Source organism: Sphaeramia orbicularis, chromosome 1 (assembly GCF_902148855.1).
Source record: "Sphaeramia orbicularis chromosome 1, fSphaOr1.1, whole genome shotgun sequence".
NCBI classification, from domain to species: Eukaryota; Metazoa; Chordata; class Actinopteri; order Kurtiformes; family Apogonidae; genus Sphaeramia; species Sphaeramia orbicularis.
This window is the reverse complement of record NC_043957.1, coordinates 59,180,841-59,208,350: the sequence shown is the minus strand read 5'-3', so window position 1 is coordinate 59,208,350 and position 27,510 is coordinate 59,180,841. Positions and strand designations below refer to the sequence as shown.

The 27,510-nt window shown below is 40.1% G+C and overlaps 1 protein-coding gene across 16 annotated transcripts in view; it reads left to right on the top strand.

Annotated features, from left to right (window-relative positions):
• Positions 1-27,510, top strand: part of ctnnd1 (catenin (cadherin-associated protein), delta 1) — a 54,584-nt gene that overhangs the window by 17,097 nt on the left and 9,977 nt on the right. For 15 of the 16 annotated variants that reach the window (XR_003936263.1, XM_030143296.1, XM_030143335.1 and 12 more), the window contains 14 exons: positions 2,138-2,212; positions 3,321-3,446; positions 3,536-3,828; positions 5,184-5,274; positions 5,367-5,557; positions 6,609-6,864; positions 9,508-9,579; positions 12,287-12,437; positions 17,324-17,534; positions 19,265-19,382; positions 21,763-21,919; positions 24,645-24,662; positions 24,904-24,969; positions 26,432-26,559. Coding sequence is in view for 15 of the 16 variants with exons in the window: in XM_030143296.1 (XP_029999156.1) it covers positions 2,138-2,212; positions 3,321-3,446; positions 3,536-3,828; positions 5,184-5,274; positions 5,367-5,557; positions 6,609-6,864; positions 9,508-9,579; positions 12,287-12,437; positions 17,324-17,534; positions 19,265-19,382; positions 21,763-21,919; positions 24,645-24,662; positions 24,904-24,969; positions 26,432-26,559 (1,953 nt within the window). In the remaining variant the exon portion in view is untranslated. The remainder of the gene's footprint in view (positions 1-2,137; positions 2,213-3,320; positions 3,447-3,535; positions 3,829-5,183; positions 5,275-5,366; positions 5,558-6,608; positions 6,865-9,507; positions 9,580-12,286; positions 12,438-17,323; positions 17,535-19,264; positions 19,383-21,762; positions 21,920-24,644; positions 24,663-24,903; positions 24,970-26,431; positions 26,560-27,510) is intronic. The other variant, XM_030143386.1, reaches the window with a different exon arrangement.

Genomic DNA, 27,510 nt, shown 5'->3' with positions numbered 1-27,510 from the left:
TTAAAATGATAAAATTACCTCTAAATATATTTATATATATATATAATTTTCAATGAGACTCAGTTGTCCAATCCACTGATAAAAACTGTATTTGGACAGTTTATCAGTGCTCATACATGTTATACATTCACAAAAATACATTTATTGAACATTTTTGTTGTGAAGCCTCCTGTAATTACACAAGATATTTGTCAATTAACAAACAAGTCAGGTTCAACTGACAGAACTAATACTTCTTTTACGGTTAATTGTCAGTAATTTTATCTCGTTTTATTTTATTTTTTTACAGTATTAAACTTGAAATTAACAGTTTAATCTCATAAGTAGAAAATAAATATTTGTAGAATTACGATACATTTGCAAATGTATTTTAACTGTATTTTTCTGTGAAAAAAGAAAAAATTTCTTTTAAAAAATAGAAATTTTTTGGGTTATTCACAGTTACAGGTTTTTCGTGTTATTTTACATTTGACATGTAAAATCACAGTCTGTTTTTGCAATTTCATTGATATTTTAATGTATCTTAAAAATACAGGAAAAATCTGTAAAATAAACAGTGAAAATTCTGTTAAATTACAGATTTTTTTACAGTGTGTGTTTGTGCTGGACAGAATGTGGGCGGAGCTTCTTCTTGTTCTTATCAGTGTGTGTTTGTGCTTTACAGAATGTGGGTGGAGCTTCTTCTTGTTCTTATCTGTGTGTGTTTACATAGCCCAGAGGCTTGGACATGCCTCTGCCGTCTCACTCTGTACCCACAGGTTCACACACGCCCACATCCACAGCACAACTTGACTCGACTCGACTCGACACACACTTGTGCCGTACTTTACCTGCTCGTTGTCTTTTCGGTCCGGGCTCAGTTGTCAGCGTAATACTTTTTGCTTTCACTAAGTTATTTATGTTTTCAAGGTTGAAAATAAAACCGTATTTCTGTCAGTTTCACTCTGAATGGCTGTTGACCAATCACAGCCCTCGGTGCCCTCGTTTGTCCTGGTAGTTGTGGAGATAAAAACATGTAGGTGGTTGTAGTGATACAGAGCTCCCCCTGTGGCTGGAATGGTAAGTGCACCACACCCATCAGTCCTCCAGGTGAGGCGGGCGGGTGGTGTCGACACAAACACAGCTGCCTGTGTCTCTGTTTACGGCTCAGTGTTTATTTCATTACTCACTGTCTTCCGTCCTGTGTTCCATCACCATCATTCATTCATTCATTCATTTACTGGATGCATGTGTTCCATGAACTCACCTGGTTCTTGGTGTTTCTTTGTGGAGTGAGGAAGCTCTGTGAATGCACTTGTTAGGGGTGTAACGGTGCACTGGTTTGTACTGAATAGGGGTGTAATGATATGAACATTTCATATCACGGTTATTGTGACCAAAATTATCACGGTTATCATTATTATCACGGTATTGTTGAAATTCTGCTCAAAATGTTCAAAAAGTACTGATACACACACTGAACTAATTTAACCAAGTTGTATTTAAAAATAAAATAAAATAATTGGCCCAATGTACCTTCTGTTGCATAAACATTCAAATATTAACCCTTAGTGGTCTGAGTGTATTTTGTCCGTTTTTCAGTCCTTTTGATTTTGCCTTTATATGCTATATAAACAAATGTTTACTCTACCCATGTTTGGGATCTTTTTTTTTTTCAGCCCAACTTCATCTATATCATCTGTCTATTATTTTTTCACTTTAACCTATTATATAAACACAAAAAGACAGAAAACACACAAAAAAAATTAAATCCGATTTGAAATATCTGTATACTTTATTGCATAAATAACACACAGATGCTTAAAGAATCTTTTCAAAGACTTTAAAAGTGAATATTGGTTCAAATATTAGGTATAGAAAATCAAAATTGTAATAAATTAAAACTATACTCAAATATTTGACATAAAAGCAGATCTTTACAAAGGGTTTTTTTCCCCTAAAAGTGCAGTAATCAAACACGGTTATCATGATAATTAGAATTTAAACGGTAATACTAACCGTCTGTAATTTTACTGTGGTTTATTGTTATACCGGTAATCGTTACATCCCGAGTGCATAATAATTTGGAGTGTTTCTCCTGGAAGTCTGGCAGAGCTGTGGTCATCTTTCCCTCATGTAGATGTCCTCTCCTGTTTAGAACGGCCGTATTCCTTGTGATGCAGACCTAGAGAGGCTGACACTAAGTGAGGGCTACATCAACGGAACACATCACGTAAGTCTTCATCTCTGTTTCAGACAATTGATGGTGGTTAAGGATGTGAGTCTTGTAGGTCTCCTGTGGAGACAGGGATGCACAACAACTGTCGGCACTGGTTAAATCAGTCTGATATCGAATTCAATGACGTCATTCTGATAATTCCAGTAATGAAAGTTTTCATTGATAAATACAGCCCATAATAATAAATCTAAATTGCTTAGATTTGGTGCATTTCACCAGCACACAGTGCAGTTGTTGCCTTGGCAACTGCTATAAAAACCAAGAAGAAGAAGAAGAAGCAGAGGTGTGGATCAGTCCGATGTTTGTCAGTCAAAGGGTTTTCAGTTCCTTAGTCTGATCCAGCTGTAAGGCCAAGAGGAAGACCCGGACCCACAGGAAGATCCAGACCTAGAGGAAGATCCGGACCCAGAGGACGATCCAGACCCATAGGAAGATCCAGACCCAGAGGCAGATCCAGACCCAGACCCAGTGTTTGTTTTGTCTGTTTTGTTCGACAGCAGCAGAAGAAGACGGACATTCGAAAATGCTGAATGTCCAAACAGCTGATTGTTGCTTAATGTCCCAGAACAGTGGCTAATCAGCACCATAGTAGGTGTGGACATCTGTAGCCACGCCCACTTTGACCTCTGCTAAAATCCCACCCCCAGTTTAATGGCTGTTGTCCTCGTTAGGCCTTGTCCTCTCCATATGGACACAGTCTAGAGACAAAGACTGAACGGAGCTGAATGTGTGAGAACAGAGACAGACGATCATCAGCAAATTCAGTCTGTGACAGAAATAGAACTGAAAACCCTGAAGCAGACAGGCTTTAGGTTCTGGACTATTGTCCGTCTGAAGCAGACACAGGCTTTAGGTTCTGGACTATTGTCCATCTGAAGCAGACACAGGCTTTAGGTTCTGTAGAAGTCTTTGTTGGACTATTAACGGAGTTTAACACTGACTGGAAACAAGAAGAAAATAATTTGAGGAAAGGGAACTGTTGATGTTTGGTATTGATATTGGTTACAAGAAGCAGGAAGTTATCCGTTATTGGTGTCTGTTGTAAAAAAACACTTATCGTGCATCCCTGTATGGAGGTCTAATGGTCTACACATGTGTGCAGTACAGGATGGATCCGGGCCAGATGGTTCAGGAGACCTATACGGTGGAGGAGGATCCACAGGAGTTGCCACCTGTTGTCTCTGTAGAGACCAGCGACGATGGAACTACGCGGCGCACGGAAACCACGGTAACTGAAGAGCCCAGCGGAGATGCTGAGGTCAGAGTAATGACATGTTCCTTTATATTTGACTGAACCCTGCTTACCTGGTCTTACAGGTAAAGAAAGTAGTGAAGACCACCACCACTCGCACGGTCATCCCCTCGGTGTCCGACACACTATCCATTGATGGTGGAGGTTCAGTGACGGGGATGGGAGGGTACACCACACCCATGGACCGGGTCTATAGGCCGCCACCTGGAGGAGGCGTGGCCATGGACTACCCCACCCACACCGTGCCTCGTAATTATCACTATGGACCCCCAGTGGGCTACGACGACTACCGAGGTGGACCCCCAACTGAAACCTACGCAAGCCTTAACCGGGGCGCTCGCATGGACGATCGCTACAGGTACCATGTTTCTATGTAAGGTTTTTTTTGGGGGGGTGGGGGGGGTGTTGCTGTTGGAATCGAGGGACAGTTATTTCATTTGGCATTCGCCTCCTCTCCACCATCTGCAGCAAAAATGTAGTTATTATAACGTGGTGTTATTATTATCACGGCCCGGTTCTGCCTTTCAGAACTTTAAACGCTGCATTTAATGCCAACCAAAATGAGTTAGAATTAGCCAAACTAGCCAGTCCCCTTCATTGGAAAATGAAGGCTTTGGAGGGAAAAAAAGGAATTTGAAATGGCACCTTGCACAACAAAGCCTTCAAATTAGGAACTATTAAGGCATCAGAATCACTTGGGAGGTTCTAAAACCATAAATCGTCACCCAAATTCTTCTTTCACATGAATGTGGGACCCCAGTACAGTGGGACAGGAAATGGGTGTAAAGCTGCATTTGTAACAATCTTGAAAATACTTAAAGGGGACACGTTGAAACCTGCAGAAACCCAGCTTTAAGAATGGGGGGGGGGGGCAAATGTTCAAATATGTGGCCTTTCCACTACATGGAAAAAGGTGAACGACACGCACATCCAAAGTTAGAGGTGTGCTGGATCCCAAAAAAGTAGAACGTGAGAAAAAATAAAGGAAGGTCCGCACAACCAGTGAGCTCCCAAACCATTTAATTGTGACGTTTCGGGCCAAGGCCCTTCATCAGACTGAGGCCCGAAACGTCACAATTAAATGGTTTGGGAGCTCACTGGTTGTGCGGACCTTCCTTTATTTTTTCTCACTTTCCACTACATGGAACTGGCTCGACTCAGCTCGGCTCGACTGGACACTGGTACCAGCTCCTATTCCTGGAGACCGTGTCCATTACAGGATACTTTAGACTTTACAGTACCTGGTTGTCATAGCGATGCGGCACGTTACTTCCATGTCGTCTGCTCAGAGTTGCTGATAAACTCGCTTGTTGCATGTTGTCTCGTCAAGCTCACGCTGAATTTTTATGTCTGAACCTCCTGGACAAACCATGGTGTAGTTTTACAGACTGTCATCATGTGGATTCACCTACCGACAGATTTACTGTCAACTTCTGCATCTGTTTTTGTAAAAGGGCGGGTCACAGAGACAACTCTGACCAATCAGTGGTCTGCAGTGTTTACACGTCACCTTTTAGTATCTGGTCCCCAGTCCTGGAACCTCAGCAGAGGTGATACCAAAAAACTAGTACCGGGTACCAGATTTCAGGCCCTTTTTTGTAATGGAAACGCAAAAAGGCTGAGCCGAGTCGAGCCGATACCACGTAGTGGAAACGCGGCACTAGTTTCTTGTTGTGGTTTCTTCACCTCATTATTTCTCCTCTGCCCTCCCAGACCCGTCCATCCAGATGGATATAGAACCCTGGATCCGAGCTACAGAGCCCCCAGCAGGACCCAGCTGGACCCCTACGCTGCTCAGCCTCAGGTGTGTGAACCAGTCGGGCTGGCCTTTGCTTTGGTTCTTTCCTGACCGCTGTTGAGGGTGGTGTTCACTAACCCTGACCCTGTTGTGAGTAGGTGGGGCGTATGGGCAGTGCCATGGAGCTGTCATCCATCCAGAGGTTTGTCCCTGAGCCTTATGGTCTGGAGGATGATCAACGCAGCATGGGCTATGATGAGCCAGACTACGGCATGGGACACCCCATGCACTACAGCACTGTGCCCCGGAACCACCACCCCTTCCCCCATGGACCCCCCCGCAGGGCTGGGTATGTTGAGACTTCAGGGACAATAGTCGCTTTCCCATTGACCCTCAAACTGTGTGAATATAACTAAACGCTAATTTTGCCCAAACTCCCATTTTTCGATGAAAACTTTTTACACTTGTGAGAGGTGGTTTTTCAGGCGTAGTTAAATTGGTATATCGCACAAAACTGTAATGGAAAGACCTCTGAGTCCAACTAGAGTCACATGACCAAAACAAACAGATGTGGATGGATGTTAGAACAAGAGAAGAAGAAGAGTTGAACCCAAACATGTGTGTGTATGTGTGGACACAGCAGGAAAGCACATCAGTTTAGACTTTAGGAGCAGATAGAGGAGGAACCAGCATTCTAGATTCAAACCAACACAAAAAAAACATATACATATACTTATTTTTGTTCATTTTGTTGATTGTTTTGTTCATTTTGCAAATTTTTTTGTTCATTTTGTTGATTATTTTCTTCATTTTGTAAACTTTTTTGTTCATTTTATTGATTATTTTGTTCATTTTGTAGATTTTTTTTGTTCATTTTGTTGATTATTTTGTTCATGTTGTAAATATTTTTTGATCATTTTGTTTTTTTGTTGATTTTGTTGATTATTTTGTTCATTTTGTAGATTTTTTTGTTCATTTTGTAGATTCTTTTGTTCATTTTGTTCATTATTGGTTCTTTTTTCATTTTTCGTTTTTGGTTATTTTGTTTATTTTTGTTGACAGATGTGTGTGTATGTGTGGACACACCAGGAAAGCACATCAGTTTAGAATTTAGTAGGAGATAGAGGGGGAGCCAGCATTCTAGATTCAAACCAACACAGATTTCTCTTTCTGTTTATGGAAGGACTGACACTGACATCTACCACAAGAAAGAAACTCAGCAGCACATTTGGGATTGAATGGACAAACCAACATCACACACTTGTGTTTGAACACATATAAATATGGGACAGTTTAGCTCAGATGGACCAAAGGGACTAGTGTGTGTGTGTGACATCGTCTGCTTTATTGATGTGTGTGTTCAAAGTGGTTCTGTCCCCCCACCCCCACCCCCTCCTCAGGAGCTATGAGGGCACCTTGGACGGGGACATGAGTGGTCCAGGGGACATGTACTACTGGGGGGGCGCAGCTCCGTTGGCCCAGGGCGAGAGGGGGAGCATGGCCTCCTTGGACAGCACTCTACGGAAAGGTCCGGGTCCGGGCGGTTGGCGCCAGCCCGAGCTGCCGGAGGTCATCGCCATGCTCAACTACAGACTGGACCCGGTCCGGAGCAACGCCGCTGCATACCTGCAGCACCTCACCTATAAGAATGACAAAGTAAGGAACGGCCACGGGACCGCACATGAGTCCATGGTCCATCAAATGAATCAGGCGCCACATGAGAAGCATGAGCGGATTCCAGGCTGTGAATGTTTGACATGTTGGTTATTGTTTAACTGAACGTGTTAAGGAAGTGGAACTGTGACTGTGTCACTACAGAGGGAATGATTTTCACTGTGAAACACTGGCTCAACTGTTCATCTGGGTCACAGGTGTCAAACATACGGCCTGGGGGCCAAAACCAGCCCCTCCAAAGGGTCCAGTCTGGCCCGTGGAGGCAATGTGTGAAATGCAGAAATTACAATGAAGACATGAACAATCAAGCATGTTAAAATCATTTTAGTTCAGGTTCCACACTCAGACCAGTCTGACCTGAAGTGGATCAGACCAGTCAAATACGACCATAGTAACCTCTAAATAATGAGTCTCAAATGTTTCTTTGTTTTAGTGTAAAAAGGTAAAATTACATGAAAATGTTTACATTTACAAACTATCGTTTAACAACGAAATATGTATAACCTGAACAAATATGAACAACCTGAAATGCCTTAAAAGAACCAAATGCAGTTTTAACATTTTGTTGTTTCTCAAATTTTTGTTAATTTTTGAGCATATTTCTTATTAGTATTTATTTTGTTCATATTTGTTGATGTTTTTTTTCTGTTCTTTCTTTATCAAATTTTTGACATCATTTATAGGTTATTTTGTTATTATTTTACTGGCCCACAGGATTGAAATGAAAAATGTGAATAACCTGGACAAATATGAACAATCTGAAGTCGTACCAATATTCCGCCTGTTATTAAATGTTGTGTGTATTTGTAGATCCACTGGGATCTGTACATTGTGATGCACATATACAAATGATAAACTGAGGCAGAATATTGTTAAAATTGCACTTAGTTTTCTCATTATTCATGTTTTCAAGGAAACTTTGTAGATGTAAACACTTTGATAATGTAATTTTTACTTAAATTTTAGTTTCTTCACCGTTTTCCACTATTGTACGGGTCCGGCCCGTTTGAGATTATATTGGGATGAATGTGGCATCTGAACTGAAATGAGTTTGACAGCTCTGATCAAGATGGATTGATTTAGATATTCATAACTTTGATTAGATGAATTAGTTTAATTTAGCTGATTTAGGATAAAGGATAACCAGTTAATGTTTGTTAGTGTCAGTATGTATTTTCACGTGTTATATTGACCAGTTCATTATTACACAGCCTTTGCCTTTAAATAATGTATAATTCCTTCATTGGTTTTAAAATGAAATGTCAGATATCAGGGTTCCCATGGGATCTTAAAAAGTCTTAAAAGTCTGGAATTTAAAAATCTGTAATTTTCCAGTTTAGGATAAATAGGGTACATCTATCCAGGGTGTGGTTTGTTTGGGGGGGGGGGGGGGGGGGGGGGGGGGGTTGACATCCCTACTTCTGCTCAGTGGATTTCATCCTCAGCGGGGGACAACCAACCTGCTGTAAATCCCATCAGGTTGTGTCAATTTTCTTCCACCTATATCCTCCATCAATGACACTGTAACGTTCACCTGAACCCAACTGTTGCGGTCTCAGAATTCACCAACGTCCCCATGCACTGGGACGCCATAAAGGGGGGGTAAATGTGACAAATTCATGGGGCCCAGCATTTGTGGGGGGCCCACAGAGCAGTGGAGGGGGTCCAGTGGATACAGGTTAGAAGTTAGGAACATTCCATGTAAGATCCACTATATAATAGAGGAATAGAACCAGGAGTTGGACGTTGAAAGTATGGGAAGTATCACTTTCATTTCACGACAGCGTTAGTTACGTTAGTTATGGATCGCGCCCCCATGTATATAACTGCTGACCCCCTCCTCGCTCTGACCCCCCCCCCCCCCCCCCAAAAAAAAACCCCATCCCCCTCACTGTTTTTTTTTTTTTGACAAATTGCACCCCACATTTATCTATTGATCCATTGATATACAATATATAGAGACAGACAGACCCACCGACATCTATATATATTTAGATATAGATAGTTAAAAATCTAAATAAAGGTATTACATTTGATATGGTAGGTCTTAAATGTGTCTGTTAAATGTCCAAACTGCCGTTCCAACCCGACAATTTATATTGAAACTAGAAAAGCACTTGGAGAGCGCAGACCTCCGCCAAGGCAGATCAGCCCCCCGCCCCATCACCACCAAAATTTAATCATTTGTTCCTTGTGCCAGTATCAACATTTCCTGAATTTTTCATCCAAATCCGTCCATAACTTTTTGAGTTATTTTGAACACAGACACACAGATGAACCAACGCCAGCAAAAACATAACCTCCTTGTCGGAGGTAATTAGAAACCAAGTATCACTAACTTTGCCCTGGTGACAAATGACGTGGAATGATGGGATTCGAGTCATTGGAGTAAATAAATACATTTTCATAAATTCTAGGAGTCATGAATTTTTGCCAGTATGGACATAAAATAGGCATTAAATTCTGTTCCAAGTAGTCTTAAACAGGTCTTAAGTCTTAAATGTAATGGGTGTAAACCTGTAGGAGCCCTGACATGGTGACCAGAGGTGGACCTGGTCTCACTGTTGGTTTTGTGGTCATCTTTTGTGAGAACTCGTGTTCTTAGGACTCGGTTTTGTGTTGCAGGTGAAGGCCGAGGTGCGTCGTCTGAAAGGCATCCCAGCGCTGGTGTCCATGTTGGACAACCCAAACAGAGAGGTCAGTCTGCTTTACTCTGCTCCATGTGGGTTCTATGAAGGGAAGTCTGTCAGTCTGAGGCCCAGGCCCAGTTCAACCCTTGGCCCCTCCCCCTTACCACTACCCCTTGGCCCTTGGACTTCTTCGTTGCAAGGTTTAGGGGTTGAAATTTTTCCTCCCTGAAATGGTCCAACCCTTCCAGACCTGTTCCGTCATCATCAGTCATCGATGTCACTATAAACAGATGTTGTAACTTTGTTTGGGACAGAATTCTCCATGTGGTCAGCAGCTGGAACTGTCTCTGTTCCATGGCCTTTGGACATCTGTTTACGTCCATCAACCACAAACTGCAGAAATGCCATCTATAACACATTGAAACGACATTAAATGGACAATCAAATAATTCAGTTGTAGGGATGTAACGATATGAAAATTTCAGATCACAGTTATTGTGACCAAAATTATCACAGTTATCATTATTATTGCAGTATTGTTGAAATTGTGCTCAAAATGTTCAAAAAGTACTAATACACACACTGAAATAATTTAACCAAGTTGTATTAAAAAAAAAAAAAAAAAAAAAACAGTCACAATGTCCCTTCTGTTGCAGAAACATTCAAATATTAACCCTTAGTGGTCCGAGTCTATTTTGTCCGTTTTTCAGTCCTTTTGATTTTGCCTTTATATACTATAGAAACAAATGTTTACTATACCCATGTTCGGTAACTTTTTTTTCAGCACAACTTCATTTATATCATTTGTCTATTATTTTTTCACTTTAACCAACTATAAAAACATAAAAGGCCAGAAAACACAAAAAATATATAAAATCTGATTTGAAAAATGTACATACTTTATTGCATAAATAACACACAGATGTTTAACGAACCTTTTCAAAGACTTTAAAAGTGAATATTGGTTCCAAATATTAGGTATAGACTATTAAAATTGTCATAAATTAAAACTATGCTCAAATATTTTACATTAAAGCAGATCTTTACGTAGGGTTTTTTCCCCTAAAAGCACGGTAGTCAAACACGGTTATCATGATAATTAGAATTTAAACGGTAATACTAACCGTCTGCGATTTTACCACGGTTTATTGTTATACCGGTAATTGTTACATCCCTATTCAGTTGTTTCTGAAGTAAATCTGTCCATTTGTGTGTTGCTTTGGTCACTGCTGCTCTGTTTTGCTGTGTTTACCTCCATCTGACCCATGATTGGAACTGAATTATGGGAAATTTCTCCTACCCCTCTGTTCGTAGTGTGGTCCTGAAATATCTGTTTGGAGGGTCAAACAGCCCCTCCCCCTTAGCCCCTCTCTTCTGACTCGTTGAGAATCGGGACACCCCCACCCCGTCACGTGAATGCGAAAAATGGAGGGGTAGGGCTAAGGGGGAGGGGCCAAGGGGTGAATTGGGATTGGGCCTTATTCATATCCAATGAAAGCGAAACAGAAATAAGTGAAATATGTCGGACTGTTGCGCTCAACATTGCAGCTCAATCCGGTTTGAGCCCAAACAGACGGTGGTTTCCCTCAGACTCCCTGTCATTGAGCTCATGCTGCGGCCACAGCGTTTGGCTGATGTTTGTATGAGTTTGACCAGACAAACCACATCAGGCATTCCACAGCAAAGCAGCCTCTTCATTGGACGTTCATGCCCTTGGGTCAGTGACAGGTTTGAAGTCTGTGGACTCAGAACAGGGAAACGGGTCAGACAGCAGCTGCCCCAAACTTAGAACAGTTCAGTATTCCTTTATTACCACCGCCAGGAGGAACTGTGATCACTTTGCTTTGTTTGTTTGCATGTTTGTTTGTTTGTTAGCAGCTTTAGGGGAAAACTCTTCCACCCATCTTTTCCAAATCTTCCCCACAGATAGGCCTAGGCCCTGGGACCAACCCATTAAATTTTGGGCCAAGTAGGCCAAAGTTCAAGGTCACAGCAAGGTCACAACATCTACAATTTTCTTATCTGTCATCATTGAGACATTTTCCAAAATTCATAAAAAATTAAAAACGACTCTGATTAGCCTCCAATTTGATCCACCCGTAGCTTAGAACAATATCTCGGATCTGGCACAAAATACTCCACATCCACTGTGGAATGCAGACCTCCACCAAGGCAGATCAGTGCCCCCGAGCCCCCCCCCCACCCGATCACCACCAAAAGTTTCATTTGTTCCTTGTGCCAGTATCAACATTTCCTGAAATTTTCATCCAAATCCGTCCGTAACTTTTTGAGTTATCTTGCACACAGACAGACAGAAAAAACAATGCTGGCAAAAACATAACCTCCTTGGCGGAGGTAATAATAATAATAATAACAATAATAATAATAATAATCAAGGATGCTGAAATGAATTTTTGAAGTGATCAGCAAGAATGGTGGAACTACTCATTACTGAGTCCTTTTCTGAAACTTTTATTTCTGTTTTAAGGGGTTTTTTGGTTTTTTCGAGCTGTGATCTTAAACTTTTGATCAGCTGATGAACAGACTATTTCAGTTTGTTATTTTCAATAAACTGCTTACTCAAAATGTTTTTGTCTCACTCCCATCTCTTCTTTTTGCATTTTGAAACTCTACTTAGAACCTTCTGAAGATCCAACAGTACAAAATGTAAATTTTTGCAGTTTTTCAGCTGGTCTTAACAATTTAATCAGGAGTGTATATGGAATCTGAGGGCTTTTTCATAACAGCTAATGACATATGGAACTGTCTGACAGGTACACTACGCAGCCTGCGGAGCACTGAAGAACATCTCATATGGCAAAGATCCAGACAACAAGATTGCCATCAAGAACTGTGATGGAGTCCCCGCCCTGATCCGGCTGTTGAGGAAGACTCGAGACCAGGACCTGACGGACACTATTACAGGTCAGAGTCCTGCACGTGTGGTGGACACTCCACAGCACAGGGGTCAAACAGGGGGCCAAAGGGTCCGGTCCAGCCCAGGGCATGAGTTTATGAAATGCAAAAATTACACCGAAGAAATTAACGGTCAAGGATGTGACCATGGTTTTAGTTCAGGTTCCACATTCAGACCAGTATGATTTCTAGTGCAGTGATGAAAGTGTTCTGCTTTTTGCCAGAAATCTGTTTTTTTCCGAAAACTGAGCATATGTTCTGGTAAATTAAATGTGTCCGCATCATTTCCGTCTGGTTTGGCAACATTTCAGCCAGAAAATTACGCATAAATCACTCCGAAAAGTGTAAATTATGTTTATTTGGGTCCGTCTCATGGGTGCGGCCATATTGCTTTCTTCTCCATTTGTCTCGACCAATGAGATGCTCATTTACAACGCGGAACTTGTATCGACGGCTCTGATTGGTCCGTTGATGACATGTGGTCCATTTCGCATCTCTGGAGACAAGATGGCGGATTCGCTTTGAGTATTTTACCGCCAATGTATTTGATGTAAATATTCTGTGAAATCATGTCAGAATAAGAGGTTGTGCTAGACATTTTGACAGACAGGGTCGTAAAAATTTCATCACAACATATTATTATCCGTCCTTTCAAATTTGTATTTTTTAATGATAATGAGATATATTTAGTAGTATTTAATGTTCAAAAACATCTCAGTGATGCAGCAGCTGTGGTTGCTGCTGGCTGATAAACCAATGTGATATCACGACTCACATAATTATATACACCACTTTTAATTGGTGTGTTATCTGTAGACGTTCTAAACTTTCCTTGTGTTTGTTCACACAGTGTCAATCCCATGCACTGAGGGTTAGGGTTCAGGTTCTGTGAACCACAGATCTGGAAAATTGACATGCCATCAAATAACACATGGAAGGTAGAAAATGCGTACATATAACACACCAAATGCCATCAGAACTGGAGTATTCCTTGCTTGTCCGTCATCCTCCACCGCATCAGTCCCTCTTTTTTCACCACGTTTATTAATGCCATCACATTTACTGGGCTTTTTAAAATAACTAAGGAGACTCGGCTGTCTTCACAGTTTGTGCTAGCAAAGTAGCATCTAATTTTGGCTAAAGTCAGCTAAACAACAACACAAGACTGGACACTGACTGATTAATATGAACACTGACACCAACTGGACAGGGGGTCTACTACAGGTGGACTAACTGGACAGGGTCTACTACAGGTGGACTAACTGGACAGGGTCTACTACAGGTGGACTAACTGGACAGGGGGTCTACTACAGGTGGACTAACTGGACAGGGTCTACTACAGGTGGACTAACTGGACAGGGTCTACTACAGGTGGACTAACTGGACAGGGGGTCTACTACGGGTGGACTAACTGGACAGGGGGTCTACTACAGGTGGACTAACTGGACAGGGTCTACTACAGGTGGACTAACTGGACAGGGTCTACTACAGGTGGACCAACTGGACAGGGGTCTACTACAGGTGGACTAACTGGACAGGGGGTCTACTACAGGTGGACTAACTGGACAGGGGGTCTACTACGGGTGGACTAACTGGACAGGGGGTCTACTACAGGTGGACTAACTGGACAGGGTCTACTACAGGTGGACTAACTGGACAGGGTCTACTACAGGTGGACCAACTGGACAGGGGTCTACTACAGGTGGACTAACTGGACAGGGGGTCTACTACAGGTGGACCAACTGTGAGTCATGTGACTGCAGTACCGCTGTTGTACTCAGTGTAGTTGTGAACAGTGGTGCTGTTGGTTCTGTCCAGGTAGGATGCTGTTATGTAATGTTTGATGCCTTGTTCAGAGACAGACAAACCAGCGATCCTGCGAGCAGGCTCTGTTCACAGTGCTTTGTGAAACTTTCTTTGGTAGATTACCCTCAGTATTTTAATCTGTCAAAATGACGGACTGTCTTCAGAATTTTCCGTCATTTAAAAAAAAAATCCGTCAGTGACGGAATATTTTCGGTTAACGCGACCTCTGGTCAGAATTCATGGTCCTTCAGCGTGGGGACTAACTGAAGTGTGAGGCAGGAATCCAAAATAAGTGCAAGTGGTCCTGGCTCCAGGAAACTGATAGAAATGGTGATTTTTCTGTCACAGTACGCCCTGAAGACAAGCAAACCAGGTTTGTTACTCATTGGTAACAAACCAGGTTTTTGCTCCCACATTGCACCAGAATGCACCTAAGAGCATGCAGAATGAAATGCTCAGAAAAGTTCAGGGTTTTTTTTCTTTCCTCACTTTCATCACTGCCAGTGGGTCCAACCAGTCAAATACTATCAGAACAATCTATAAATAATGAAAACTACACATTTTATCTGTTAATGTGAAAAAGGAAAGTTACATGACAGTGTTTGAATTGACAAAACATCCTGCAATGTAAGAATGTAATTTTAACATAATTTTATTAATGTTTCTCAAGATTTATTTATTTTCATTTTTTGTGCATGTTTTGTTCTTGTTATTGCTTAATTTGGTCATATTTGTCAGCTTTTTGTTCTTTTTTTGTTTATTTCTTTTCTTGTTTCTTAAATTTTTCTTCACTTTTGTGCATGCTTTGTATTTGTTTGTATTCTTTATTTTATTCATATTTGTTGTTTTTTGTTTTTTCTTGTTAATCGTGTTCATGTTTTTCAAATTCCTCCAAAGTACTGTAAATTGTAATTCAAATGTGCAAATGATGAACTGAGACATAACACTGTTCTAATTGCACTTATTTTTCTTCAGACGTTTCAGGTTGTTTGTAGATGTGAACATTTTCATAATGTAATTTTGCTTTTTTCACTTTAAAACACAGAGAAAAGTTTGGAGTTGACATTATTTATATCAGGGCTCTCAAACTCATTTTCTTTCAGGTTCCACATTCAGTCTGATTTGATCTGCAGTGGGCCAGACCAGTAAAATAATAACAGAATAACCTATAAATAATCACAACTCCAAATTTTGGTCTTTGTTTTAGTGCAAAAAACCCTATTAAATTATGAAAATACTTACTTTTATAAACTATCCAAACACAAAAGATGTGAATAACCTGAAAAAAACGGAAATTTATTAAGAAAAATAAGTGCAATTTGAACAATATTTTGCCTCAATTTATCTTTTATATATGTGCATTGTGATTGAATCCACAAAGACACAGCACTTTCCTTTAGACATTTCAGGTTGTTCATATTTGTTCAGGTCATTTACATTTTATTGTTACAGGTAGGGCTGCACGATTAATCGATTTTAAATCGAAATCGGATTTTTTAATTAGGACGATTTTTAAAAAAGGGAAATCGTAAAATCGATTTCATCTCTCTCGTGCCTCCGGGCCACGCGTTTGCGGGCTACTGTAGGCTCCTCCTCCTATCAGTGACAGCGGTCTGTCACAGAAGTCCGTGTAATGACCGGACTTTAAATGTGTTCATGAACCCGCAGTACTTACAGCACTGTAAGCCGTGGCTTCACGCACGGATCCCGCAACTGAGGTATAACTGCATGCGGATCACTCATCTTCCGTTGTCCCGGATCCGTACCGTACTGTCTTCTTCCGAACTGGGTCCGGGTCTCGGGGTCATCAGCCTCAGCAGAGGAGCCCACACAGCCCTGTGCACACACACATCCACCAGCTCCACACATAGAATCCCTCCAGTGTGTCCTGGGTCGGTCTGTTCCACGCACGGATCCTCCAGTTTAAATAGAACCACATGTGGATCACTCATATTAACCTGATCCACGTACGCACGACTGATGCCTGTCACTGACTTACACTGGTATCACTTCTGTGGGCCCAGATACCCAGAAAAAAAAAATAAAAAAAAAAATAATAAAATAAAAAAAAATGTATGTATATATATATATATATATATATATATATATATATATATATATATATATATATATATATTTATTTATTTATTTATTTATAATTAATTTAGTCCTCTTACTTGCTAAATTTTTCATTCACAAATGTAAGTTCTGTAACACAAAACCAAATATTATTTATGTTTTGAAAGATGTTGAACTTTATTTAAAGCTGTTCGATAAATCTGGAAACAAAAAGGCTGTAAAAACATAAGTATTTTTTCTGATTTGGACATTGTATTATAGTGTATTCCCCCTGGCAAACTTGTGTTATTTTCTTGTTGTATACATTGTTTGTATACTCTACTTCATTCAATAAAGATTTAATTAAGAAAAAATAAACTTCTGTGGGTTCATCACGTGATCCCATCACAGATTTAAGGTCAGAGCAGTGCCTTGGATTGTGGGCTGCTCACAAAAACGACATGCTGACTTCTGTTGTCTTTTGTAGTTTTACCCAAAAATCGAAATCAAAATCAAAAATCGAGTTTTTAGAGGAAAAAATCGGGATTTTTTTTTTTTTTTGCCAAAATCGTGCAGCCCTAGTTACAGGATAGTTTGTAAATATTTTCATAATTTAATGTTATTTTTTGCACTAAAACAAAGACAAATATTTGAAGTTGTCATTATTTATAGACATAATGTAATATTATTTTTTTCACATCAAACCCAGTAGTAAATCTGCAGTCATTCTTTTTTGTCGGTTCTTCTGCTGTTATTATTTGACTGTAGATCAGATTGGTCTGGATGTGGAACCCACACTAAAATGAGTTCCACAGCCTGGATTGTGGAATTTTTGCACTTTGTAAATTCATCCCATGGGCCGGATTGGAACCTTTGGGGGGACGCATTTGGCCCTCGGGCCGCATGTTTGACACCCCTGATTTATATACTATTATTACATATTATTTCACTGGTCCGGCCCACTTCAGATCCTCACAGGTTGGAGGTCATAGGCAGTTTTCTAATGGATGGACTGTTGGATCCTTTTCCAGGGACGCTGTGGAACCTGTCGTCTCATGACTCTGTGAAAATGGAGATCGTGGACCACGCGCTGCACGCCCTCTCCGACGAAGTGATGGTTCCCCATTCAGGCTGGGAAAGAGGGAGTAACGGAGGAGGAGGAGGGGGAGGAGGGGAGGAGAACTGCAAACCCAGACACCTGGAGTGGGAGATGGCACTCACCAACACGGCAGGCTGCCTCAGGTATGGGGGGGTGGGGGTGGGGGCACATGAAATGGAACTGCATTTTATTCCCTGTTTAAATCATACTTTGTAGACATTGCGGTTGTGATTTAATTAATTGTGCTGGTTGACATCCAACTTCAGTAATCAGTTAGTAAACACCACATGACATGTTCCTCCTCCCAGGGACTGAGGGACGGTCAGGGGTTAGGGTTAGTCGGGGTCAGAGGGTCAGGGGTTAGGGTTAGTCGGGGTCAGGGGTCAGAGGACAGAGGACAGCAGGGCATTGACCTCCATACTGTACCCAGTCTGTACTGTCCTTCAGTCTGCTATCCATGCATTCCCATCCACCTCATGGGTGTTTACAGTGTTCATATGCAGTATCAGGAAAGGCTGGGTTTGTTTTAAGTCCAGCCTACAGTCTGACCGATACAGGATTTTTGGGGCTGATACTGATGCTTTTTTTTGTTTTGTTTTTGATGAAACCTTTATTTACCCAGGCAAGCAGTTAAAAACAGATTCTTATTTACAAATGCAACCTGATCAAAGAGCAATGGCTCCTTGAGGGGTACTGGGAGCTAAAAAAAGGCAATAACCGATATATTGGCCAATATATGAAATAAGAACATTGATCTACACAGGATATAATAGTCTAATATTAGAAAATGGTGGATGTGGATTAACAGTTGCATCTTTGTTTATCTCACAAAGATAATGTACACAACTTTCAGACGCTGTATAATAGTCTGATATTATACAGGGTGGGGAAGCAAAATTTACAATGAACATTTAGTTGTTTTTTCTCAGCAGGCACTACGTCAGTTGTTTTGAACCCAAACATATACTGATGTCATAATCATACCTAACACTATTATCCATACCTTTTCAGAAACTTTTGCCCATATGAGTAATCAGGAAAGCAAACGTCAAAGAGTGTGTGATTTGCTGAATGCACTCGTCACACCAAAGGAGATTTCAAAAATAGTTGGAGTGTCCATAAAGACTGTTTATAATGGAAAGAAGAGAATGACTATGAGCAAAACTATTACCAGAAAGTCTGGAAGATACTATTAAAGAAGAATGGGAGAAGTTGTCACCCCAGTATTTGAGGAACACTTGCGCAAGTTTCAGGAAGCGTGTGAAGGCAGTTATTGAGAAAGAAGGAGGACACATAGAATAAAAACATTTTCTATTATGGACATTTTCTTGTGGCAAATAAATTCTCATGACTTTCAATAAACTAATTGGTCATACACTGTCTTTCAATCCCTGCCTCAAAATATTGTAAATTTTGCTTCCCCACCCTGTAGATGTGTTAGTTTTTATGCTTGGGGGAGGCCGACTTTTGGGAAAAGATGTGAGTCTATATTTAATAAGTAGGGACATAAAAATTGTTTGGTAAATCATCATTTAAAATGTAAGCGACAATTAATATACAGTATTAATACCAATATTGATACCAGTATTAATATACAGTATTAACACCGGTATTAATACTGTGGGGTGGGGTTCAGGGTTATAGTTGGGGTTGGGCTTAGGGTCAGGGTGGGGGTGGGGGTTAGGGTCAAGGTGGGGTTAGGGTTAGTGTTGCTGTGTCTTTGTAACCTGATCTGGCCTCAGTGTTCTACTCTTGGGGCTGGGATCCTTTCGTACTAAACTGCCGTGTTTCCTTCCTCTCTGCACACCTTTCCTCAAACCTGCTAATCCCTGTTTTGTGTTTCTCCTCTTCTCAACTTTCCCCTCTTCTAAAGAAATGTGAGTTCAGAGCGAAGTGAGGCGAGGAGGAAGCTGAGGGAGTGCACGGGATTGGTCGACTCGCTCATGTACATCGTCCAGTCCCAGATCGACTGTAAAGACGTAGACAATAAGGTACAAAGAACCTGCGATAAACCCCACCAAATACACAAATGCACGTAAAAACACAAAGCAGCGTTTTCTACAGGTTGAGTTGAATTCCTGTTCCATTGTCCTGTTTGGGAATGGAAGATATTTAAGGTTATTGTTGTGTTAGGTTCATTTAAATGTAGAGTTTTGGATATATTTGTGTGCCCAGCACATAAAAAGGCCAATAAACATTGTCATACACACACATTAACCTAAATTCACACAAACACAATAACCCTCCTGAACCCCTGCACAAAACACAGAACATAATAGAGCTTAATGTCCAATACCCACAATGCAATTCAGCAAGCACACCCTAACATGTTGTCCTCTGGTTTGTTCATGTACAGTAGTAGCTTTACAGAAAGACGAGTCAAACCGCTGCTTTTGTGTAATTAACGTTTTTTGTTTTTTTTTTTCATTCAAATGTTTATTCAGAACAGTCTTATAAGTTATTATACATGACATCAATCATATAAAGTACACTGTTCTCTTTTTTTAAAGAAGAAAAAAAAGGGTGTCAATAATGATCATTAAAAGGAGGAAAGAGAGAGAGAAAAAAGGATAGTATAAGTAAATTCAATAAGTATGTAAAAAAAAAAAAAAAGGATAGTAATAATGATATTAACAAGCCTGTACATTTAGCCAACCACACTTTCAGGAAACAAGACAAAAGAAAAAAAACAAAAGGGGGGGTGGATGCATAAATACATTTATATGTATGCACATAAGGCAACATTCATATTCATAATACAAAGAAAGAAAGAAAGAAAAAACAGTGCACATGTACATTTAGGATTAGGAAATTCAGGTACAAAAGGCTACCATGAACGTGAGAGTAGCAGAGAAAAGAAAACCCATAGACAAAATTAAAAAAAAAAAACCTTGTGGGAACAGAGTTGGTAGCATCTTCTATGTTCAGTCAAAGTCAGGTTTGCAAAGAGTTAACATTTTTTTGATGTTGAACTGCTGTTGAGTATTTGAACTCATTATCTTCAACTCTCGAATTGAGTTTGTTCAGCTAACGAATCTGCAAAGACACAGAGTGACCATCCCAGCCTGTCCAGGCCTGTTCTATGGGCAAGAGAGGGAACATGACATACTGAAGACAATGTGGAGAAAAATGAACTTATCCAGCCAAATTTGTTCAGTTAGGATCGCTTGAATTCTGTTTAGGACTCATTAACAATGGAATTTGACTTTTAATTACATGCAAAATTAAGTTGAAGTAATTGCCAACATTATTATTATTTCATCAGAACTTATAAAAATAAAGTTTGCAACTTAAAAGATCAGATAAAAGTTAGTTTATTGATCCCACCGTGGGGAAGTGTGACAGTTAACAGCAGCAACAAACAACACACAAAGAAAAAAGGTAGGGAAAAAAAAAAGCGAGAAATGAAATATAAAGGAAAAGGAGAAGTTTGGGATTTCTATAAATATAATTAGAATTAAAGGTTTATCTAAATCAGGGGTGTCAAACATACGTCCCGGGGTCCAAATACGTACCGCCAAAGGTTCCAATCCGACCCCTGGGATGAATTTACAAAGTGCAAAAATTCCACAGATTCATTTTAGTTCAGGTTCCACATACAGACCAACATGATCTACAGTCAAATATCTACAAAAAATAATGACTTCAGATTTTCTTCTGGGTTTAATGTGAAAAAAATATTACATTATGTCTATAAATAATGACAACTTAAAATGTTTCTTTGTTTTTGTGCAAAAAATAACATTAAATTATAAAAATATTTACATTTACAAACTATCCTGTAACAATAAAATGTGAATAATCTGAACAAATATGACCAACCTGAAATGCCTGTATTAAATTCGGTCCAGTTTGAACTCTTTTCTTCCTGTTCCTCAGTGTTTAGTGTCTTTGTAGATCTGATCCAGAATGCACATGGACTAATGAGAAGTGGAGGAAGAATAGTGTTAAAATTGCACTGATTTTTCTTCAGAAAAATCAGGTTTTTTTTCAGATTATTCACATCTTTTTTGTTTAGATAGTTTATAAAAGTAAGTATTTTCATAATTTAATGGGGTGTTTTTGCACTAAAACAAAGGCATAAATTTGGAGTTGTCATTATTTCTACGTTATTCTTTTATTATTTTACTGGTTCGGTCCACTGCAGATCAGATCAGACTGAATGTGGAACCTGAAAGAACAGGAGTTTTAGAGCTCTGATCTAAATCAATGAATTAGAATGTTTTTACTTGCATCTATGTACAAACTCCGGTGGCAGTACCAGATCAGCTGAGTGCACATGGAAAACCAAAGCTGTTGGTGATTCAAATACGAATCAAACTGACCTGTTTCTCCTCTTTTTTTTTTTTTTTTTTTAACTTTTCTTTGCAGTTGATAGAGAACAGCGTGTGTCTGCTGAGGAATTTGTCCTATCAAGTGCACCGTGAAATCCCCGGCTGTGAACGTTACCAGGAAGCTCCACCCCTCAACCAGGGCCCCGCCCCCTCCAGCCAGAAGGGGGGCTGTTTCAGCTCCCGGAAGAGCAAAGGTGTGTATGTGTGGCAGAGTGTGTATTCACATATAGCGCAGACCGATACCGGCTCGGCGTCCCAGGAATGTTTCCCCTCAGAGTCAAACCCACGCCTCAGCTCTGCTCGTCTGGGTTTTGTTTCATCGACACTACGGAGCGCTTTTTCTACACACCCATGTGTCTGTTCCAGGGTTCAGACGGGGGCGCCAAAGCCTTGAAAATGCTTGAATTTCAATGTTGTGTTTTCAAGGTCTGAAAAGTACTTCAATTTTAGTTTCAGTGCTTGAGAGTGTTTACAATTCTTTTTTTTTCCTTTTTTTTTTAACAGTATATTTATTAACACATTTTATATATACACACATACACTTGTAAATATACACACAACTGTAGCAAGCATGTAGACCTGTGCCTCACTAACAAAGGCAACATTACATGTGTTAAAAGCAAAAACAAACAAAAAAATTACAAATAAACAATACACATACACATCACAAACTTCTCAGCCATAAACATTTGTACATTATTTAATGCCCTGTTACAATTACGGGTATTTGAACTCATTAACCCTGTTGTAAGGTTTACACAACTGAATATTTATTCCTCCTCACTGGCATTCACTAAATCAACATGTTTAACAAACATCTTAAAAAGTTCCCATATCTTTTCAAACATATCCTGCCTTCCTTTTCGTATGAACATCAGTCTCTCCAAGAGTGTTTACAATCCTAACTCTGTGATTTATTTATTTATTTATTTATTTATGTATTTATTTTTAATCTTAACTCAAGCCAAAGCTACTTACAGAGGTGATCCTTTTAGAAAAATCAAACTTAATGTCAAAAAAAGTCACTTCCAGGTGTTCTCAGGTCGACTCCATGTACATTTGGATCTTAATCTTTGTCTTGATGCCAGTGTGTCTTTTTTGGGGGGGGGGTAAAACTTAGTGTTCTCCTTTAATTTATAAACTTTTTGCTGTTATGAAACATAATTTTAGATGTTTATACATAATACAATGTAGGACTGCAGGTATCAGTTCTTTTTAAAGTTGAGTATTCTACTGAAAATTTCAGTGATTAATCGAGTAATTGGATTTTTTTTTTTTTTTTTTTGCATTTTTAAACATACATAAAGAACCACACAGACACAATATGTACAAGCAAATTGTACAACAAAATTAAAAAAACTATTAAATGCCCCCCAAAATGAGAAAAAAAAACCCCACAACAAAAAAAAAAGATAAATAATGTTATCAACTCCTGTTTCCAATGCTCAGGGCTGATTCAGAGTTAATATAATGTAAACTAATGACAAACTTCTGCGTCAAAAGGACAGAGGAGACAGCAGGAAACTGGTGTTGACAGTGGAGACAAAAGGATTCCACTGTTGATAAAACAAAATAATTTGTCCATGAACGGAAAACTGAATCTTTTCAAACTTTAAAAAGAAAAGTAAATCATGCACTTTGGTGGCATTTTTAATGCTGGGAAGAGCTATTTTGATGTTAACCATATACCAGAAATTCATGTTGCATATGGGTCAAGTCACACGGTTATGTAGGGAGTGCCCGACTACATTTTATACTCCAATTCAAAAAGTATTTAAGCTAGAGACATGAATAATACATCATTTTAAAGGTATTAACTAGTACTTGAAGCTCATAAAAAGAAACAAAAGCTATAATGCCATCTTTTGCCATAAAAATTTTAAAAACTGCATGGTTATGTAGGGAACAAAAATTAACATCGAAATTTTCCTTTTTTTCTAAACGTTTTAAAAGTGCGGTTGCAAGTGTCTCCTAACTATGAAAATTTGCTCAGATGTTCTTTAAGGTGTCTATTTTGATAAACTATGGATGCATTTTTTATTTTTTAAATATAACTATGACTTTTGGCAAGAGTTTTAAAGAATGGAATGGTTATTTAGGGAATTAGGAATTTCAGTTATGTAGGGAAAGAAAAGACAGGAAACAAATTTATGCATTTTTATACATATTTATGACTAGATATACAAAGGACACATATTAGCTGTAGAAAGTGATTCATTAAGCACATTTAATGCACATTTAATGCTCAGTAAAGTCTGTATATTCAACACCGATCACAGCATAATGTTGGCACCTTCCTCCAAGCTGATGGATTTAGATTTTATATATAAAATCTAAATTTAATAGTAAAAATTATCGGCAAAACTAATCATAAAAAAACAACTCCAGATCGGGATATCACTGATGTTTATCTCTGAGGTTATGAACCAGCTGTTCACCGTCAATACTGATTTACATTCAGTTCTGTTCTAGTTGTTAAAGCTGTTTCTGATGCTCGTTTCAGATGTGGTCGATTGTTTGGAAGTGATTTCTGAAATGTCGCTAAAACATGTTCATTTTAATTGAGAAAGTGGTTTTGCCTTATCAGCAGTTGTTTTGGTGATTTCATTTTTTTTTATACATTCCTTGTCTTTGGAGGGGGTGTGGTTCAGATCTATACTGCTTCTTCATTCCTTAAATCCACCCAGACTGTCAGGCGTTCCCTGAGTACGTGCAGACTGTCTGAGGTCATGCGTGTGCTGGTGTTCTTCATACCTGGCATGTGGTGGCGCTGACGTTCACTGCAGCTGTGGCTCAGTTATGGCTGCTTCCCTCTGAACTTACATGCTCTCTCTTCCTCCTGTTCTGCTGCTGTTCATTCCTGATTCCTCCGTCCCTCTCCTCCTCGTCTACCCCTGCATTCTTCCTCTTCCTCTACAGACGAGTGGTTTTCCAAAGGTAAGCTTTTATTTCCGGATCATTGCACTTTGCTTCTGCTGTCGGGACTGTAGCGATAGACTAGCCTGGCTAACGCGATGGATACTGGTTTAGCTCTAATACGCATGCGTAGTGACATGCTCAGTAGAGAGTACATCTAGTTGGTGTTGTTTGTGTTTGTCTAATCCCACTAGAACAGATTTACTAACTGTACAACCTCAGTCACACTTTCTAATTGTGTACTTTTGATTTTTGCTTGCAGGTAGGAAAGACGACGATGCAGCTGCAGACGTAGTAGACATTCCAAAGAGGACTACACCTGCTAAAGGTAACTACCGGGTTAGTGGTCTGTAAACGTTACACCTGCTAAAGGTAACTACCGGGATAGTGGTCTGTAAACGCTACACCTGCTGAAGGTAACTACCGGGATAGTGGTCTGTAAACGTTACACCTGCTAAAGGTAACTACCGGGTTAGTGGTCTGTAAACGCTACACCTGCTGAAGGTAACTACCGGGATAGTGGTCTGTAAACGTTACACCTGCTAAAGGTAACTACCGGGTTAGTGGTCTGTAAACGTTACACCTGCTAAAGGTAACTACCGGGTTAGTGGTCTGTAAACGTTACACCTGCTAAAGGTAACTACCGGGTTAGTGGTCTGTAAACGTTACACCTGCTAAAGGTAACTACCGGGTTAGTGGTCTGTAAACGCTACACCTGCTGAAGGTAACTACCGGGTTAGTGGTCTGTAAACGTTACACCTGCTGAAGGTAACTACCGGGTTAGTGGTCTGTAAACGTTACACCTGCTAAAGGTAACTACCGGGATAGTGGTCTGTAAACGTTACACCTGCTAAAGGTAACTACCGGGTTAGTGGTCTGTAAACGTTACACCTGCTAAAGGTAACTACCGGGTTAGTGGTCTGTAAACGTTACACCTGCTAAAGGTAACTACCGGGATAGTGGTCTGTAAACGTTACACCTGCTAAAGGTAACTACCGGGTTAGTGGTCTGTAAACGCTACACCTGCTGAGGGTAACTACCGGGTTAGTGGTCTGTAAACGCTACACCTACTGAAGGTAACTACTGGGTTAGTGGTCTGTAAACGCTACACCTGCTGAGGGTAACTACCGGGTTAGTGGTCTGTAAACGTTACACCTGCTAAAGGTAACTACCGGGTTAGTGGTCTGTAAACGTTACACCTGCTGAAGGTAACTACCGGGTTAGTGGTCTGTAAACGTTACACCTGCTGAAGGTAACTACTGGGTTAGTGGTCTGTAAACGCTACACCTGCTAAAGGTAACTACCGGGTTAGTGGTCTGTAAACGCTACACCTGCTAAAGGTAACTACCGGGTTAGTGGTCTGTAAACGTTACACCTGCTAAAGGTAACTACCGGGTTAGTGGTCTGTAAACGCTACACCTACTGAAGGTAACTACCGGGTTAGTGGTCTGTAAACGCTACACCTGCTGAAGGTAACTACCGGGTTAGTGGTCTGTAAACGCTACACCTGCTAAAGGTAACTACCGGGTTAGTGGTCTGTAAACGCTACACCTACTGAAGGTAACTACCGGGTTAGTGGTCTGTAAACGCTACACCTGCTGAGGGTAACTACCGGGTTAGTGGTCTGTAAACGCTACATCTGCTAAAGGTAACTACCGGGATAGTGGTCTGTAGATGTTTCTTCCTCCACACCATTTGTTCGTCCTCTTGTCCTTCCTTGTCGTTACTCTACCTTACTCTACCCTACTTGTCCCTGGTGTCCCCCTCCACCCTCTACTTGTTTCCTGTAGGCTATGAGCTCTTGTACCAGCCAGAGGTGGTCCGTATCTATACGTCCCTGCTAAAGGAGTCCAAGAACCCCACCGTCCTGGAGGCCTCAGCTGGAGCTGTTCAGAACCTGTGTGCTGGACGCTGGACGGTAACATGGCTAACTATTTGATTTAATAGCAATAACAGTCTCAATGGTCCGTTTTACTGAGAACTGTGACAGTGGTAGATAACAGTGGAAGAAAGGTAGATTGGTTGTAGTTCTTAAAGTCATTGATGGGATTGACACCATATTGAGAAGCGCTTTTTGAAGGCCTCATTTCTATCTTGACTGCATTGTTACTCTGGGTGTGTAAAGGCCCCCCACAGAGTCGGGCGTACTTGACTGCGCAGACGTTTGTGCGTACTTGAGGTGGACTCAATGCGAACCCAAAGTCCGACATTTAAAACAGTCATTTTTTTTGCTGAAATTAATTTGTTTTGGATCATGTAATAGTTTGCTATAATATGTTGCAAATAAACATTCATTTTACACAACATTTAGGTTATATAATCTACATTTCTACGAGTAAGTTTTAATTTTTTTTTTAATTTGTTATCAATTACTAGAAATGTCAGGTGATCCCATTTGAATTCCAGGTGACCCTATGTGGGGTCCAGACCCTAAGGTTAAAAAACACTGCATTAACTGCTCTCAATCCCCTTTTTCAGTTGTGTGGTACAGTCTGTTCTTTCTCAAACTGATAAAATCTTGCACCACAAACATCTGAAACCAGTGTTCAAGGAGTTAAACTGAAATGAGGAGGACAGAGGGTCTTATTTAGAGGCTCACCTGGGCTGTAGATCCACCAGCAGCACCAAAGTTTGCATTGGAATAACATTGATCCTTTTACAGTGAAACCTTGCCACTTTATTTTTTTTATTTTTTATTTTTTATTTTTTTGTCTTTTTTTTTTTTATCAATTACTAGAAATTTCAGGCAACCCCATGTGGGGTCCCGACCCCAAGGCTGAAAAACATTGTTTTAGGGTTAGCCTATCCAAGACCACAGCTATCTGCACATGCATTATCATTGCATCATTACTGAGATTGGATCAAAAAC